Source organism: Phallusia mammillata, chromosome 6, assembly GCF_965637545.1.
Source record: "Phallusia mammillata chromosome 6, kaPhaMamm4.hap1.1, whole genome shotgun sequence".
In the NCBI taxonomy this organism is placed as follows: Eukaryota; Metazoa; Chordata; class Ascidiacea; order Phlebobranchia; family Ascidiidae; genus Phallusia; species Phallusia mammillata.
The window spans coordinates 17,186,121-17,204,927 of NC_137257.1; the positions used below are offsets into that span (position 1 = coordinate 17,186,121).

Below are 18,807 nucleotides of genomic sequence, written 5' to 3' on the forward strand. Positions count from 1 at the left end.
CCTCGCATGCCAACGTTTTTCTTAATAATAGTGGTGTGTGCCAGCAGATATCAATAATAAAAAGAAACCAGAGTGTTTTGTGCATATAGGGCTGAATTTTTAAACAATGACATGATAAAAACTGAAAACAAGCTGTGTAACTCGTTAAATTGTTACTTTAATATAAAAAGGCAAATCGGTCGGTGTGCCATGAAAAACCATCCGCCTAGTGCCAGGGGTTGCCGACCCTTGGGCTAGACTGTGGTGGGATTCGAACCCATGACAGGAGCCTTTCTGGGACTCGCACTCTACTGACTGAGCTACGGAGGCTTAGTGGTCTGTAAGCCAGTCAAAGGTCAAATTACAAGCACCATTGCCTGGTTTGTATAATGCACATATCAGCTTCGTGTAAAAGTCATTTCAACAATTAATCAGTTAAGATGTATAAATTTATAACTGGGATCAGCCCTGAAGTGTTCATGCAGACCAGCAGTTATGACATACTATCATAGAAGTACCATCACCTTTAACATTGTCATAATGCCATCATTAGAAGACCGTTCTTGTTGCTTGACAGTGGAAGTGCTTGATTTAGTTGAAGTAGGTTTAGATGCAGGAGCACTTTGAGTTTGAGATGGGTTGGGTAAACTTTGGCTGCTGAGTTTTAAACTTTGCCACATTTCTTCAAAACTGTTGTCTTGCCTTGAACTGGACCTAAAAAAAAAGAAAAAAATGTAAAATGCAATGTTTGTAGCATTCTCTGCCCACAGAAGGGCTTCAGATAAACTTCAGAAAGTATATTAGAACTTCAATTTATCAATAACAAAAAGTTAACACATTTATATACATACATAGGTGGTGTGTGGTGTGAAGAATGGGGTTGATTAGTTCCTCGTTGAAGTAACTGCACTGGTTGATGGTGTTGTGAGGACTGCTTGTATGTCTGAACATAGACATCAGTTTTTTTAGTTTGTTTTCAATATAAAACAGTTTCTTCATGTCAAGTTTTTGACTATACTACAACAGTTCCAAAAAATATATTTTAAATTGAATATAACAACTTTCCCAAAGTGTCCATATTTATATGCAGTAGGTGTGGCTAAAGTCTGTGTTTACTTAAGTCTTTAGCGACACAGAACACTATGACATGTTTTATTGACCTTTGGTGGTTGATTTTTGTTGGCGGGTTTGAAAGCAGAATGACGAGATTGAACGAAGCGGCCTTGACCAAGATTTGGACCCATAGGTGGATTACTATAGCGATCTGATGAGCCCTAAGACAAAATTTCAAAATAATGAAGGTAAAACAAATATTTCGACAGCCTGATTGTCGAAAAATACAATAAAAAAACATATCTATATTTTGACATCTCAGAGTAAATCATGGTTTTTAGTAGTGATGCACCAAACCCACCTCAAAAGGTTTGGGTCGAAACTGAATATTCAGCCACAAGGCCGAACCTTAATCCCCTTTCTGCTCGATGTTTTCAACTGAACCTTGTGCCATTGATGCAAATGAACTAGTTTATGACAATTTCACAATGCTAAGTGTACCAAAAAAGGCCAATAGAAAACACCAATAGAATGCCCAAATAGGCATTCATGTTCACATGTGCTTTTTGTTGAGAACCCAGGAAAAGACTCCATGATCCGAAATAAGGGGCCATTGAATACAGTTGAAAATGCTTGTCCAAATAGTTTGCTTATTGCAAAAGCTTTATTTTCCTGCTTTGTTGACCAACATTAGCAGAATTTTAATACATCTTTACATAGAGAAATTTCACTTTGACTGCACAAAGTTTTGCCTATTAGTTTGACTTACAGTTTGATGGTTCGGCCTCACAACTGCAACAGGTTTGCTATCTTTATTGAGAAACCTTTCACCATAGGAAATGTTGATGATTGCACATGAGGGCAGTTTGTAACCTCTTCGCTGAGGACATCGACCTCTGCAGCAAGTATGATAAATTTGAAGAACCATGGTGCAATTATTCTACTAATTTGGCAAATTTTTTTTTAAAGAATCACTATTCACTAGGAAATGATTTCAAAATTTTTTTTACCATATTTTGTCTTTAGCAAGTATTACTCTTACAGCAGTTTTAGTTTTATTGTAAATAATCAACGTCCCATATGAGACAACTTCATCGGGATAATGGCACATCTTGAACAAAATTTGTCTTTGTAATAAACCTGCTAGAAGAGCAATACTTTTCTACACTATGCCTGGCAGCAACAGTTTATTTTGTCTTTATTTCCACTGACCACTACAGGATACATTGCTTTATTGAAGTGTGGTTTATAACATTGTACAGTCGTAATTACTTCATTCATTAATGTGATTTATTACCAGTATCATTTAATACTGTAATGTAGATTAAAAAGTCAGTCTTGTTTCCCTAAACATTTTGAGTAATCAGAGTGTAAGATTGAAATTGTAAACACATTTTTTTTAATTATAAGGTCACAAAAATGTGACCAGTTCATACATTTTCAGCTATGTCGAGCTTGCACACAAAAAGGATTGAGTCTTCTAAATTTGATTTTGACGAAAAGGACACAGCTAAAGAGTCAAACGTTATACAAGAGTGTCTGAGTAAGTATTAGCCTGAGCATTAAGTTTAAATAAAACTTAATTACAAATTTACTTACCCCAAGGTCAGTCCTCCCAAAAACTCTTCATCAAATAAGACATCAAACATCAAATCTTTTTCGTTTTTGCTCTGGCTGTGAATACCAACAATCGTTCCACGAAATCCGAGGGGCACAGTGTATCCGTCTCGAACATTAACAACTCTATGAAAGTAGTTTCACAATAAATTCTGAGGTTAATTTAATTTCTCGCTAAATAACGCTAACCAGAAATCACTTTCGCTTTATTTTAGAAAGTATTAAAAGATGCTTTAGAAAGTATTAAAAGACACAACGAAAAAAGTAAGAATTGGCATTTTATGTCATGCAAATGAGTACCAAAATACATCACTTTTATTAGGGACACCTTTAAACATAATAGCTACATAAACGAATGGCATCTTTCTGAAACCTGGAAAGGTCCCCCAAAATTTTGCCCACAAAATAAATAACAAGGCCTATGCCCAGGCCCCTGTAGTAAAAATGCAGAATTCTGTGTATGACTAAGGAAAATGGCTTTATCACAAATGAAAAAGCATAGCTTAAAACTAACAACACCTTTGTTGGGGCTTATTTAAGAGTCAAGTCAAGTTTATATTTGCATTTTCACTTCTTCAGGTATATCCATGTTAAACAGTTTATGAAACAGCAAGGACACTTAATACAGATAATGATTTCACCTGTCAAGTAATTGGTGTTGGGCATTTTTGTCAGGGATAAGTGTTCCTTGTTGAGTAAGTGGTCGATACAGAAAATGCGGACGTACGCCAACTGTAACTTCTCTTGTTTCACGTTTTCCCTCATTCTGTAAAGAAACATTTTTGTTTACACAACATGGGGCCTGTGGGTGATGGATCAAACTTTGGGAGGTTCAATTTTGGAAAACTAACTACTTTTGAAAAAAAACACTCTTTCATTTGAAGCACTCTTTTTTGACCAAATGCATGGAACAAACCAGCGCTAGACAGAAAAAAACAAACAATATGTGTCCCCCGAAATACTTTGAAATTTTATGTTCGCTAAACAAATGGATTTTAAAACATAATTTTCCAAGGATTTAGTTTACAACATATCAATAATTTCCAAGGATCCATAATTTTCCAAGTATTACAGTTTAACAATATATCAATAACTAACAAAGAGGTTTGAATGATGATTGCATACCTTGAACTGGTCCAATGTATTGCAAATTGCTTTGATAACCTCAGGTTCAACAGTGTTTGAACTTTCGTGTACTTTCTGTCCATCATAGCATGGTTGTGCTTTCAACCACTTTGATAGCTCTTGCAGCTTTTCTTGCCTGCAACAACAAAAAAGTTGGTAATTTTACTATGGTAGGTTAGATTGTTTATGTGACAAATAAGAAAAAAAAATAGCTTTTAAACAATGTCATGCATATAGGCATTCTGTCATTAAGACCAAAAACACCAAACAAAACTTTAAAACAGCAAAAAACTTTGTGTCGCACTATTGTGCCGAGGCACACTGTTTGAGAATCACTAATTAAGACCCTAATAATTAGCAAAGTAGTATTTAATTCATTTTATGATGTATAACCAGCTTGCTAACCAATTTTTTTTAACTTTAGGTAAGCAAAATTATTTAAAAAAAATATTTTTAAATTGAGTTAGGATAAGTTAGGTCAGTGATTTCAACCAGTGTTTCATGAAACATTGTCACAGGTGTGAGCTTGTTTGTTTATTGCATAATTATAAAATTTAGTTTGGTGTTCCAAAGTTATCCATGGCTCAAAAAAGGTTGAGAAACACTGAGTTATGTATTGAAAATGTCCAAGTGTGACTTACACAACTTCGGAACCAAACATTGCTTCGGCATCAATTTGATTTTCATTACCACGACTAAGCACTCTTTGAAGATAGGAGAACACTTTTGGAAACCTTGAAAAAACATAAAAAGTTAATGCAGTCCTAAATTGCAACTGTGTTCGATTATTTAGGCTTCTTTCTGCACCATTTTAAAAACTAGAACTTTAACAGCAGAAAATTAGAATTCGAAAACTATTTGAATGACACTATATTAAGGCTAATTTGTTTCCTTTTGTAACTATTGGTATTACAGAAAAAATGTTGTTTTAATACTAAAACTGATACATATGTATTCTTATTTTTTGTTGAGTACTAAATGAAAGATTAAAATAAAATTAAAATTTTGCTATATTTCAACATAATATCAGGCTCAGAGTTTTACAAAGTAGAAATTGTGATACCTTTCTAAGTATTCTCTGAGAACAGAACCAACAGCTTCAGAATAAAGCCATTCGTTGTTCGATTTTTTGGAAAATCCAGCAATTCCAGAATTTTCTTTTGAAAACCTCAAGTTCAAACCAACATTCCATTTTCTTGTTGGTGGACTGCACATTATAAAATATATATAAAAAACTTTCATGTCAGTAAAAAAATCAACACAGTTTAAAAACCAAACAAAAATATAAATGTTACTTTTTTCAATAGAATTTTTTTTAAAAACTTTTTTGAAGGGAATGAAAAATACATAAAAATCATAAATGACTAATTGAAAAAATAACTCACTAGAAAATGTAAATGGATCCAGTAATTCGACAGAAAAGGAAGTTTGAAATGCCAATAGTTGATGCCAATCTCCAACTGGGCTGATAAGATGAAAGTTTCTGCATTGTAAAATATAGAGTGCACAATATTAAAATGGTACATTAGGGATACCAGTTTGTGACAAAAAACAAACAACAAATCTTTGCCTTACTAAGCAAAAAACAAGAAAAAGGTCATAATTTTGCAGATAAAGTTCCAATATGTGAGGGCCTGACAATTTCTTTACAAAATACTACAAAACAAAGCCTAACATTACATAAGTCATACTTTCACAGGCATGAATTTGTGTCAAAATGAATCTGTCCGTTATTTGCAGTTAACTCATCAATGCAAAAGCAAAAAAATCAGTTCTTTAAAATTTTACTTTACAAATGAAAACTGTGCCAAACCACTAAATCGCCTTTTTATTTAAATAAGTCTTAATTGTCAAATTTGCATTTGCTGCAAAAGATTCTCACATTGCATTAAATGCTATAAAACCTATTTGATGCTCGATATAGGTTGCCCAGGAACTGGCTTAGTGCAGCTCATACTTAACTTCAACCAGAATTTAAGACCAAATGTTCTTAAAAGTAGCATAAATTTTCAATGTTTAATACTTACACTTGACTGGGATAAAACTTTGCTGAAATCAGGTTCTTCTGGGACTTGAAATTTAACAGTGGCATTGCTCTCCTTAGCTTGAACAACCTAAGACAAAACAATGTTAGCAAAAATAATATTGAATGAAAATGTGGCAAATAAGTTTTACCTGGCCATAACAACCATAGTGTGGGACACCCAGGTTGAAAACTTCAGCATTTTTAGGAAACAGTTCAGAAAGGGATTTCAGTTTTTTAAATGTTGGATCTTTTACTGAAATATCCTAAAAATAAAAATTTAAACCTTACAATAATGAATAGATTAAAAGCAATATGTGTGTAACAAAAAGCTGCCATTGTTAGGGTAAGAAAGGGTTTATTGACTAGCTCCGGGATGGGGAACCTTTTTGTTTATAAAGGCCACCAAACGGTTTATCGACACTCGTTTAGGCCGCATAGACTATTTCCCAGGCGAAGGACAGTGGTGTTCAAACTTTTTGACTTTACAGAATGGTCGTTTTGCTAATCCCTCGTAGAGTTGTAGGACTTACGGTCCAAGCTAAATAAAATTCGTTTTTACATTTCCACCTTAACTACAACATTCAGGATTTATTTAACCTATAAACTTGCTCGTTTGCAAATATCAATGATCTAAGAGCAACTTGTGACATCACAGACGAGTTTAAGATATTCAATTATGCGCAAACAATTGTTCTTTTGCAACACAATTAAGATTGTAGAACCTCGGTCCTTCGTAGTCCTACGGAAATCGCTATGTGTACCACTACGGGACCATTTGGCTCTAGTTTGAAAACTGCTGCCCTAGAACTGATCAAATAGCAATGGGGAATAAAGATAAAAAAATACGTTTCTGTCTATTTTCAGCGCCTGGTGCAATTCCTAATATCAACATCCTAAAATGTATTTTGACATCGAAGGCCGCTCTTAGTGCCCTGAAAGGCCGCAGGTTCCCCACCCTTGGACTAGCTTATTGACTAAATTCGTAACTGGGATCCGCCCTGAAATAGAAAGTTCAGGAAAGACTCTTGTCATGGGTTTGAATCCCACCGCAGCCTAGATTTTTCTAGCCCATGCCTTGCCATATGGGAATGCTTGGTGACCGGCTGTTTTAGTATGGTGCCTTCAATTGGCCTGGCATACAGTGATTGCTTATCATTATGTGTTGTTTTGGCACACAGCATGAAAAATGCATTGCCTAGTACAAATTTAAAACCTTGATAGTAGCTTGAAGTGGGTATGCAACAGGTACACTTGACCACTGTTTTTCCAAAGTAATTTCTCCCTGTTTGCCACAGATGTATTTGCGCCCCTGCAAGAGTTGAGCAAAAATCACCACATCAGTGTGACCCACTTCGATTCCATGACGATAAAGGTATCTACAAAAAATATAAAAATTTTGCTACTTTTTGGGAACTGTTTAGAAAGTGGATATTAGTACTGACATTTTTAGGTCAGGCTTAGTTATGTAAAACAAAGAGCAACTAGAAATGTGGCTTTCGTATATATTTCCATTTTATATATTTTATGCCCTATTCATCGATTTGTATGCTATATTTACCATTTGACCAACTGACATGATTGTTTTTGCAAGCAAAACAAATTGGCACCCACACAGATGTTTATGCAAATTTGTTACAATATGAAATTGGTGCGATAATGTTTTTAGAGTCCGAAAAGGACGAATTAGTAAAAAGAATCAACCCAAATTTGAAAACTTCCTATTCCTATTAAGATTACGCAAGAAAATAAAGAACAAATCCTCTTAAACCTCAAACAAATAAATCTCTGACTTTAACTTATTGTTGTCTACAGCCTGTTTTAAGCTGTTGGAATTGGGACCCATAAAAATCGTTACATTAATTTCGCTTTACCAAGATTTTAAAATGGGTTATTCAATCAAGAAACCAATTAATATTAAGTAACAATGGATATTTAAGAGACATTATTTTATGTCAGGTGACAAGGGGGAAAATACGGACAATCACATGCTCTGCTTTAGACCTTAAGGCAGTTTTAATTTTGGGGCGTAACTTACTTTTCATGGACATCATGTAGTTCTCCTCTAAATTCCTCCTTCTCTCTTGGGGACATTTCTTTTCGGACGAGGCGATGTTTTGAACCTCGAGACCCAGATACGTGTTCACGTAACAAGTACTGCGAATTAAGTTGGGCTAACTTAAGGCTTTAGGGAGAGTAAAAAAGGTAAAACAGAGCAGAAGACAATTTAAATCTAAAGCTTGAATGGCATTCGGATCAATAGTTGAAATAGGTGCCTAATAAAAAACATTAGCTGTTACTGACAAAAGTCAAAAACTTGCAACATTGTAGAAAATGTATTTGCATGAAAACCATGCACATGAGCTCATAGTAAAACAAATCTACCTTCACGCTTCCATCAGACACAGCAATGACTTTAGCTTCTTCCATATGAGGCCAGTTCACATAAACTGAGTTGCCTAGCAACCTTCCACCTATTTCTTCTAGACTCTGCAAATTTAGTTGGTTTTGTGTAAAAGTTTATTTTTAGATTTTTGTTTTGTTTTACCTCATCCAATTTTGACAAAGCACTGTATGACTGTTTGCCATCATCTAGCTTTTGCAGTTGTTCGTCTGTGGACATGATTTCCAGTATCATATTCTCACCCCTACTCATGCTTTGAAAGACACGTACACCAGCTTTTTTCAAGTATGACCTAAGATGTACAAAGAAAGTCTTAAGTGAAAGATAACTAGAAGGGTGGCTTAGCACATATTGCCCTTGCATATACACTATGATCTATTTTAAAACATAAATATATTTCCTATGCTTATTTTGTATTGGGTCCCATATTAGCCATCGTCTTTTATAACCTTGGTTGTTTCTGCAGGCAAAAACTCATGGGTCCCCACACATGCAAAGTTGAAAATAATGCAATCCAATAGATAACAATGAGTAAGTTTGGTATTGTGAAGACAAACACAGTGATTGGTACTGTGCATATCTAAATATGCTATATGGAGTAAAAACTATTTAAATTAAAACTCATTTTAGGGGGCTAGTAGGATAACTAATTGAGGTTCAACACACACAAATTTAAAAGTAGGAAACCACAATGACTCAATCAATAGTACTGCAAAATTTCAGTCCAATCTGCCAACGTTTAAAATTTCAACCACTACAGGTGTTTTGAGCAACAACCGTTAATGTTTCTGACGTCAAAGGGCTGTTAACAACCCCCGAACTGCAATGGCGCAATAACGATAATTGGCATACTTTACAAGCTATCCAAATTTTAGCCAATTCTGACATTGTTTACAAACTCACCCCTTTTAGGGGGCTAGCGGGGTAAATACTGGGGTTATCAACAAAAACAAAGTGGAATGCACATCTACATAACTACATCTACCATCTGTATAAGTTTCAGCCACATCCATCAAGCATTTGATGGAAAAACGAGTCAGACAAACTTTGGGGGGAAAAACATTTTAGGGGGCTAGCAGGGTAAATACTGGGGTTATCAACAAAAACAAAGTGGGATGCACATCTACATAACTACATCTACCATCTGTGTAAATTTCAGCCAAATCCATCAAACATTTGATAGAAAAACGAGTCGGACAAACTTCGGGGGAAAATACCTATTTTAGGGGGCTAGCGGGGTAAATACTGGGGTTATCAACAAAAACAAAGTGGGATGCACATCTACATAACTACATCTACCATCTGTGTAAATTTCATCCAAATCCACCAAACATTTGATGGAAAAACGAGTCGGACAAACTTCGGGGAAAAAATACCCATTTTAGAGGGCTAGCGGGGTAAATACTGGGGTTATCAACAAAAGCAAAGTGGGATGCACATCTACATAACTACATCTACCATCTGTGTAAATTTCATCCAAATCCATCAAGGATTTGATGGAAAAACGAGTCGGACAAATTTTGGGTAGAAAAAAAAAGAAGAAAAAAAAAGAAAAACAAACAAACATTTTGAGTAAAATCAATATGTGTCCCCTTCAGGGAAGGGGACCCATAATTATTGGTCAACAATAAGCAACAAGATAGGTGTTTAGTTTTTTTTTTTAGCCAGGGCACAGATTATGTATTGAAAAATTCCTATTAAAATTCTTCCATCTGGATTTTTTACCACAAGACACTAGAGTTTGAATGTTCCTGTAGGAACACCAAAAGCTTTTCAGTTAAACAGTAGCTTAGGCTCCTACTAAAATACTATTTCAAATGACACAACTTTAAATATTTTGTAAAACAATTTGCGAGCAGTTATATTTATTGTAATAGCAAGATTAACCTGTGTGGAAGATGGTAAAGAGTTGGGAATCCATGGTAATAAACAGAAAGATGACAGTCAGGTAAAAGACCCTTCACATAAGATCGAAAGTCTTTCTTCAACCATTGTTGACTTGATATTGTTGTCAGCCTGGAATAAAAATCAAGAACTAAAAATATTTTAGTCCATTAGTTAGCAGTTTAACATTGCTCCTTTTTTAGATTTGGAAGAATTGAATAACTGGTAACAGGAGTCATTTAGAAATAGTCTATGTGCGAACATTTACTGTTTAAACATCATTCAGATGTATAGGCTATACCAGGGGTTCCCAAACTTTTTTGGTCTGTGGCCCAAATGTCTATTTTATTAGCGATTCGTGGCCCACCATGTGCTGTAAATTTGGGCACAAAAATGAAAAATAGAGACTAAATCAGGCAAAATGGTTTCTAGTAATTTGTTTTTAATGAGATGCTCCGGAAATTTAGCCATATTTGCAGCTATTATTTAGTAAATTGCACTAATTGTTTTTGAAAAGTTAGCTAGTTCAATAAATGGCTACTTTTCAATTCCCGCTACTCACATACCTGACTACTCACCCACTTTGAACTGCTATCTCCCACCCACCAGCTAAAACCCATTGTTGGGAGACAATGACATTTCTTGCTAAATAATTATTGTTTTGCAAATATTATGTTTTTCAAAACAAAGCGCCTAATATCTACTGTATAACAAAACAGTAGAATCTGTTCAAATGGCTCTGTGGCCCATTAAAAATGTCTTCGTGGCCCAGTTCTGGGGCATGGCCCACAGTTTGGGAACCACTGGGCTATACCCATCAAGGGGTCACGTAGAAATCTTTTTTCTCAAATGGCGTCGCAGAGCAAGAAAGTTTAAGAAGCCCTGATCTAAAGGTGTTTTATTAACTTTACAGGTTACACTTTTAGAGTATCTATTTACAAACTACATGTAAAAATTGAATCAGATTTAGTATTTATGTTGTTTTATTTAATGTAATGCTAAGACACATATGAGACACAATAAGTGCGGAGTAATTTTAAAGAGAAGAAACAATACTTAAACTACAATCAAAAAAATCATATTTAAAACACATTATTTCAGATCTTTGCATAATCCGGACAAATTTTTTGCTCCAAATGGGTCCAGGTTCATTGTATGTGCAAATTGCGTTGACAAAATTTCAAAGCAACATGTTTATTTTTTTGTATTGTACTAACCTTGCTGTACATGTCTCTATGTTTGGAAACACTGCTTCTAAAGTTGATTTTACAAAAGTGGTTTGATTTGGGTCATGTTGAAATAACAGACAAGGACCAGGCTGATTCCGTCTTCGCTCTGAAGCTGTTAGTTTTTGTACACATGGCTCCATTGCTTTTATGAGACGATTCTGGAAACCAAATAATGTTCAATATAGATTTTTTTTGACCAAGACACTAAAATAAAACAAATTAATGTCATGCTTGTAAAAAAGTCATACACCATAACTTATATCAGCTGCACACAAATTCAGATAGATGGCACGAAGAGCACTAAGCCATTAAAAAGAATATACCTCTAAAAATGCTGATGGTTAGGGCCATTTAAGTTGGGATAAGATATTACCATTCAAAATTGAATAAAACAAACTTAGATCCTACCCTAACCTTAAAACTTAGATCCTACCCTAACGTTTTAAAAAACTTATTGCGACACTCGGTGCTGATTACCCGGGTTCTGGTTTTGCTCGGTTCATCCCTAGTAGCTCTACCAAGGCAACTAATTAAACATAACAGACATAACAGAACAACTATTCAGTTCTAAACCTCAACAAATGGTATGCATTTTACAACATCAATAAAGGCATTTTTACTGTACCACACCTCATCAATAAAAGGAATGAGGACCACAGCCTCCCAATCTTGCTGCTTTCCATTCAAATCAGTGTCAAATTTGACTGGATAGAAATCCCCAATAGGAGAAGTCTCTTCATCCATAAGTTTCTATGGGAAAAAAATTCAAATACTTGTTATACAGTAGGCTTAACATTGCATTTTAATGATAAGCCCTGTACAGGTGACCATATTGGCCTATTATTTTGTTATATTTGATACTTATTTCACAATTCACAACAAATCTAATTCTACAACCAGAAACACGCATGTGCTTTTTTGAAATAGTTTTTTTTTAGTTTTCATGATGAAAATAGTGGCCAAAATAGACGTAAAAAGCTACATGCTTTATTGTTAAAACGTTTCGACAAATGCTCATGCCACCAACAGTGATATGTCATTTTTTAAGTTTTGCAACATAAGGTTTCATAAAGCAGCATACATATACCTAAGAAACCCACACTTAATGATTTGCTCTCATTTTTTAATAGTCCAAAAATTGTCAAAACTTATTCTAAAAAGCACTCATAAACACCAATCAATTGGCTAATTCGGTATAATGCCTATAATAGAAATGGCGTGCTATGAAACACTAATCATTTAAGATTTGCAATGTCACTAGGTTGCATTAACTTGTTCTGTTATGCATGACATGTAGTTTTTTCAGCATAAATCTCTGGGCCAAAGACAAAGGGGGCAAATCAACATAATATTTTACCCATAATGCTTCAGGCACACAGTCGTTGCTTGCAGCAGGCAAGACAGCCATCAGTTGTTGAAATGGCAAAAATGGCTTGTTCAGTTTAAATTTCAGCTTAAAATTTGATATCCTTTGAAGGTCTGACATGTATGGAGAGTAGTGGTACGGGTAATACCTACAAAAACATAAAACAAACAAAAGATTTTATACTTTTTTTGTTTAAGCAAAATGAAGCATGCTGGGTAAATGCCTATGCTCAGATTTATTGTTTTTAATGCAGTGTTTGGATTGGCATGTGCTGCAGTATATTTTGCAGAATGTGACCAGTAAAGGTTAATACAAATTTGTTACCCTTCAAATTTTATTATATCTTATTTATATTTCATTTTGGACAAAAATGGAAAATTACTTTTAAGTAACAAAAGCGAGAACACTTATTTTAAAACAACATAAAGCATGCAAACCACAAAAATGTGCAATTTACACAAACAATGTCAACACCTTGTGCATACCAGTGAGCACCAAGTACAGTAAACCTCCATTAATCCTGGCCCATTTGAACCGTTAAAGCCCTACCACCACATCACCAATCATTTACACCAGGGGTCACCAAACTACGGCCCGCGGGCCGGATCCGGCCCGAGACCCCCTTTTTTTGGTTTGCCAAATCGTATTGATAACTTTGTAACATTCAAAAATTAATCAACTCCTCACGAAAGTTTTCCTGTCGCGATGTGTAGAATAATATTGCCTAGTTTCATAGGATTACAACGTCCAGGATTGTTCCAAGGCCAGTCTGTTGTGTCACAGACAAGACTACAAGTGTCAATTGTGCGCAAACAAATGCCTTTTTTGTTAGTTGTGACGTAATATACAAGCATTGCTCATAAGAGACGACCTATACAATTTAACAGTTGCAACACCAAATTTTAAATGAGATTGTAGAAAGACCATATCTTGACGCACCTAGAAAAATCATCTCGCGGATAAATTTTGAAATGCGGCGCTAGGACAGGTAAACTATGCGGACCGCGCGAGTCATTTTTCAACTTATCCGGCCCGCAGTGAAAAAAGTTTGGTGACCCCTGATTTATACCTTAAGATTTATTCGAATAAGGTGAAGATACGGTTAACCAAGATTTACTGTATTGCCTTAATTGCTCAGCTAAACATACAAACAGAATTTTATTTTTCTTACCAACTCCATGACTGAACGCCATTGTAATAGTAATGACAAATCCACTGCAGACCAAGAATGTATTCATATGCAATTCTATCCACTGCGTCAGTGCTTGCCTGAGAGCAAGATAAAAGCTTTACATGAAATTGACTGAAAAGCGAAGTGACAAACTGAGCAGAAAAATCAGAGCCAGTATATTTGTGTAAAACATAACGACGTTTTGACAAGTCCTATTGTCATCATAAGGTCATAAGAATTAAAAGCGACAGAAGGCACGCAACTAAGTGACGCACAAAGGCACAAAAAGGGCAACACAAAGTACAAGGTAAAAGCAATTAAATGGCAATAAAAAAGCGCACATGGAAAGGTTGCAAACGGGTGCACCCATGGCAAGGCGCGACCGCTAGATGTTAAACAAGTCGAGTGGTGTTGATTATTTTACCGTGATTTTAAACTTTTCTTCATAATAATGCTTTTTGTGGAGTTTGAATTCCTGTTGAAAAGTGTCGAATTCTGCATCACCCTCCCATTCGTCATGACTTTCGCTACCCTCGGATGGTGTCATTGTCCCTTGCTGGATTGCGAGATCTGTTGGAAAATATTTAATTTGTGAAGATCACTGAAACAAGGATTACAAAACTATAATACTGATTGTTTGTACCCAAGGGAAGGCCCAATTTCACTATTTGCACTTTTTGTGCACAAATTTAAAAATTAAAACTTTTTTTTCTTCATTTTTTGTGACTGGTTGAACAATTGGTTGATTGGTGGATTTTAAATAAAATATTTTTCACGTATATACTTAAATGACACTTTCGGGTTTAAATAAAGTTGCAAGGTAAGAATACCTCATTGATTGATTGAATTTAACCACAACCAGAATAGTGTTTTTTGGGGACCGAGAGAAAGTGGCATAATAGCGAAAGTTGTTTGTAAAAATAGCCTTGTGATGTGACAATGTACTGTAATGCCATGTTATGTTGTACCATTATAATTTATCACAGTATACAGTATAAAGTACAGTATACAGCATAATTTATTACAAAAATACGAATAGATCGTGCCTAGAACAAACAAGAGCTGTGAAACCTCTTAACAAGACCATGTTTGTTTACTCAACGATTTGTTTTTCATTTTTTCTCTGTTTTATCATGAGCTCAAACCGAAAGTTGTCAGAAGGCATAATTTTTCAATCCATAACCAGACCGTTAATACAGTAATACTGTAATCTCATGTGTCATAGTATCAAGGGTAAGGGGTGGCATAGTAAATATATTTTCTATTGAATTTAGTTGCTGACGATCAAAAGTGGTATAGTAGCGAGGGTGGCATAATAGCAAGGTGGCATAGTATCGAAGTTTGACTGTACTACATCATATTTAACGATGTATCACATATACCATTTACTATATTTATAATGGATATATATTTGGCACCTACATTTCATTGGTTCCGTATCTTTTTCCTGGCACTTTATAACATAATTGTTTGCATAATCTAATGGGTCCCCACACATATGCATATGCGATTTGGTAACAGTAAAAATAGGGCACAATCATTGTTAAACTGGAATAGAATTATGATTTTCAATCCGCACATAGCGTTCCCTGGCGCCGTTAAGTTTCTACATACCAACAATATGATTGCTTAGCTGGGCTGTTTATGTCCAAAACCTGTTCTGAAACAGTTTTATCAACGCTTTCAGTTTGAGAAGTCATGTCACACAGGTGTAACAAATCGTGCTGCGTTGTCGCTCAGCGTTTCGAAACACGAATAAGTTGACCTACATTAACGTTTACAGCGCAATATAACTAACATCACATCTTAATTCCAACCAGTGAGAAAATGGTCAAGTGACGACTGCGTTCATACATGAAGCAGAGGCATTTTTTCCATACGCCACTCGTCAATCACTACCATTGCGTCAGCTGTGCATTGAGCGAGCACAAATTTGACAAAAGACAGCATGTAAAAACATATTTGGGGCGGTAAGAGTAATTACTGAGCCGATTGCACTGTAATTTTTAACAGCCAGCAAGGAGCACCCTATACACTGCTGTTTAAAATTTCAGCAGGTTAAGTCTTGTATTTCTGACCTTATTAACATGTGAACAAACAAACAAATATTTGGGGGTAAGGGGGTGAAAATGGATATATACAACTTCAAGTTACAAAATACTTTAAAATACGCTGCAATGTACCAATAAAAAAGTATGAAACTCCAGAATCATCTGCTTTAGCAAGTATAGCCGTTTAAAAAATTTCACGTTTTGGGGGGCTGTGGGTGAACCGAGGTATCAAACGGGGTCAAAATTAACATGGACCATCTTTAGACCAATATCTATAATGCGTGTAAATTTGAAAAAGTTTGAACCATTCTTTCTTGACCAAAACATGGGAACAATTCTACGTTAGACGGAAAAAAAATATAGACAAAAACAATATGTGTCCCCTTAAGGAAGGGGACCCATAATGATAACCAATAAACAATAGTGTACATTGCAGACAAAGTTAAGAACATAAATTCTCTACTGGGATCAGCCCTGTATGTTCATGCAGACCAGCAATCATGGCACAATCATTTCTAAATCATAGTTTGCCAGGCTTACTACGAAGTTGATGTGCAGCATATAAGGAAGGCAACAGTGCTTGTGATTTGACTTTCAACATGCTCACTGCTGAGCCTGTGTAGCTCATTTGGTAGATCGCAATTGCAGGAAAAGCTTGTGTTGTGGGTTCGAATCCCACCACAAACCAGATTTTTTCTAGCATGCGCCTTGCCACATGAGAATGCTGGGTGACTGGCTGATACGACATTACACCTTTAATAGGCCTGGCGTACTATGATTGTGAAGACGAAGTAACACATTCATGAATGCTCAACTACCTTTGACAATTCTTATAGACTTGGCTTCAGCATTTTGTTGCAGTTCCAGTTTTTTGTCAACTGGAGACTGATTTTCTTTCTTCGCAGATTTTTTTGCGCTCGTTTTTGAAGCCATCCACTTGTAGTCATCATAAACTTCTTCAAAGTGGTCATGGTCATACTAAAGCAAAATTTATGACTTTATTTTAAGAGTTTTGTTTTCAAATTTCAATATTTTTTAGGGTAGGGGTGTGCAACCTTTGTTACTGTGGGGCCAAATACAATTGCCAAAATTGGATCGCGGGCCGTACCTGTATATAACACAAGGTGATTTTACTTTTTTTGCACACCAAATATGCTTAACTACAAGTAAAATTCGCACTTGATTCTAGCCACACATTGTCAGGCTGTATAAAAATAGCACCAGGCGCAATAATCTGCTTAAAATTATATAATAGTTGAACTTGTTTGCCAGAATGTTTGAAATCCAAGTGTCTCTGTGGGCCGCACAACCTTTATTCATGGGCCGCATTTGAGTGCACACCCCTGTTTTAGGGTACGTCAGCATACAGAAAGCGTTAAAAAATTACAACAAAATTTATTCTTGACACAAAAATGGATAAAATCGTTATTATTTGTTAATACACTTGTTGCTATGTTAGTATAAGTCTGCAAACTGCTAGTTACTTAAACCCTATTACACAGCTTACAAATGGTATATTATATTAAGCACAATGGGAAAAGTTTACATCTGATCAAAATAATTACTGAGGAAATGGCTTCCAAGAAAGCTTGAAACCTTTTGAGATGGATAATACCGCGTTCATTCAAATAACCATCCAACGAAGGCAAAACTTTAATATAAGTTTGATACAAAAATGGAAGAGCATTCTGAGCAATGTGCAAGTCTGGAAGGTGAGGTATGAAGTCGTTGCCAATCAGAAAACCCATCAACACCCAGTCATCAATGATGGCTTCAATGTCATATGGAAATGACAATGTGGTCTGAAAAATATTTAACACAACTAACTGTAATAACCAACATTTTATAACTGGGATCAGCCCTGAAGCATTTATGTAGACCAGTGACCACAGTCACTACAAAGCTGACATATGCAGCATACGAAGTAGGTGCTTATGATTCAATTTTGAAGGCTCACCACTGAGCCTGTGTAGCTCAGTTGATAAACTACGAGTCCTGGAAGACTCCTATCGTGGGTTCGAATCCATAGGAATGCTTGGTGACCAGTTAATTTGGTATAATGCAGTTTTCAATGAACCTGGCATGCTATGATTTACTGACTGTACAGTTTTGGTTTTGGGTCATCGCAACAAAAACTGCTTTTGTTTTTAAAAGTTCCCCAACATGATGCATGCCAGGCCCAAAAGTGTAGCAATTATTCAGCGGTTCACCAAGTATTTCCCTATGGCAAGGCACAGGATAGAAAAATCTAGCATGCGATGGGATTTGCACCCTCGACAGAGGCATTACTGGGACAGTGCCAATCCCAGTTATCAATTTATGTTCATCTTAGCTGATCATTGGATGTATTGTAGGTGGCATTCAAATTTAAAACTCAATAAAAAGATGATGTTTTCAATGAATCTGCTTTATAAACTGACTACGAATACTGTTTCTGTTTGGAAAAATCAAATCCATACCTTAAGGAGTTTAAATTCATGGTCAATGTATTCACGAAGCAATGAGATGTGCAAAAGATGAAATGTTGTCTCTTCTGCTCGAGATGTACGAGAATTTTTCTTTGACCGAGTAAATTTCACTTCTTCCCTGTAACCATGGAAACACTTTTAAATACAAACTATATTTCAACAAAGATATAAAACCAGCTTAACTATGGCACATTGGCACATATGTAGTACAGTTAGTAAATTTTAGTCGTTCCATTTTTTCACACCTAATATATATATAATTATTTAACCAAGTGTGTTAATTTGGGGTTACCAAATATATAGTTGAAATGCATAGATTTATAAAAACTAATTACTTGTCAATTTTTGTTAATAAAATTTAAACTTAAAATGCATGTGTTGAACATACTTAGCTGCTAAGTAAAATAAATAAAAAACACAAATACACATTACAAAAT

The 18,807-nt window shown here is 35.4% G+C and overlaps 1 protein-coding gene across 1 annotated transcript in view; it reads right to left on the reverse strand.

Annotated features, from left to right (window-relative positions):
• LOC145233087 (5'-3' exoribonuclease 1-like) overlaps window positions 1-18,807 on the reverse strand; it is a 43,867-nt gene that overhangs the window by 21,469 nt on the left and 3,591 nt on the right. The window contains exons 7-31 of the mRNA XM_080097746.1: window positions 18,362-18,488; window positions 17,468-17,704; window positions 16,721-16,880; window positions 14,276-14,421; window positions 13,852-13,949; window positions 12,672-12,828; window positions 11,945-12,064; window positions 11,303-11,472; window positions 10,089-10,217; window positions 8,346-8,493; window positions 8,183-8,287; window positions 7,836-7,954; window positions 7,014-7,176; window positions 5,950-6,063; window positions 5,802-5,888; window positions 5,160-5,257; window positions 4,838-4,981; window positions 4,416-4,508; window positions 3,775-3,910; window positions 3,291-3,415; window positions 2,632-2,775; window positions 1,802-1,928; window positions 1,140-1,253; window positions 831-922; window positions 504-693 (exon numbers count right to left, since the gene is read on the reverse strand). Coding sequence (XP_079953872.1) covers window positions 504-693; window positions 831-922; window positions 1,140-1,253; window positions 1,802-1,928; window positions 2,632-2,775; window positions 3,291-3,415; window positions 3,775-3,910; window positions 4,416-4,508; window positions 4,838-4,981; window positions 5,160-5,257; window positions 5,802-5,888; window positions 5,950-6,063; window positions 7,014-7,176; window positions 7,836-7,954; window positions 8,183-8,287; window positions 8,346-8,493; window positions 10,089-10,217; window positions 11,303-11,472; window positions 11,945-12,064; window positions 12,672-12,828; window positions 13,852-13,949; window positions 14,276-14,421; window positions 16,721-16,880; window positions 17,468-17,704; window positions 18,362-18,488 — 3,343 coding nt within the window. The remainder of the gene's footprint in view (window positions 1-503; window positions 694-830; window positions 923-1,139; window positions 1,254-1,801; window positions 1,929-2,631; window positions 2,776-3,290; window positions 3,416-3,774; window positions 3,911-4,415; window positions 4,509-4,837; window positions 4,982-5,159; window positions 5,258-5,801; window positions 5,889-5,949; window positions 6,064-7,013; window positions 7,177-7,835; window positions 7,955-8,182; window positions 8,288-8,345; window positions 8,494-10,088; window positions 10,218-11,302; window positions 11,473-11,944; window positions 12,065-12,671; window positions 12,829-13,851; window positions 13,950-14,275; window positions 14,422-16,720; window positions 16,881-17,467; window positions 17,705-18,361; window positions 18,489-18,807) is intronic.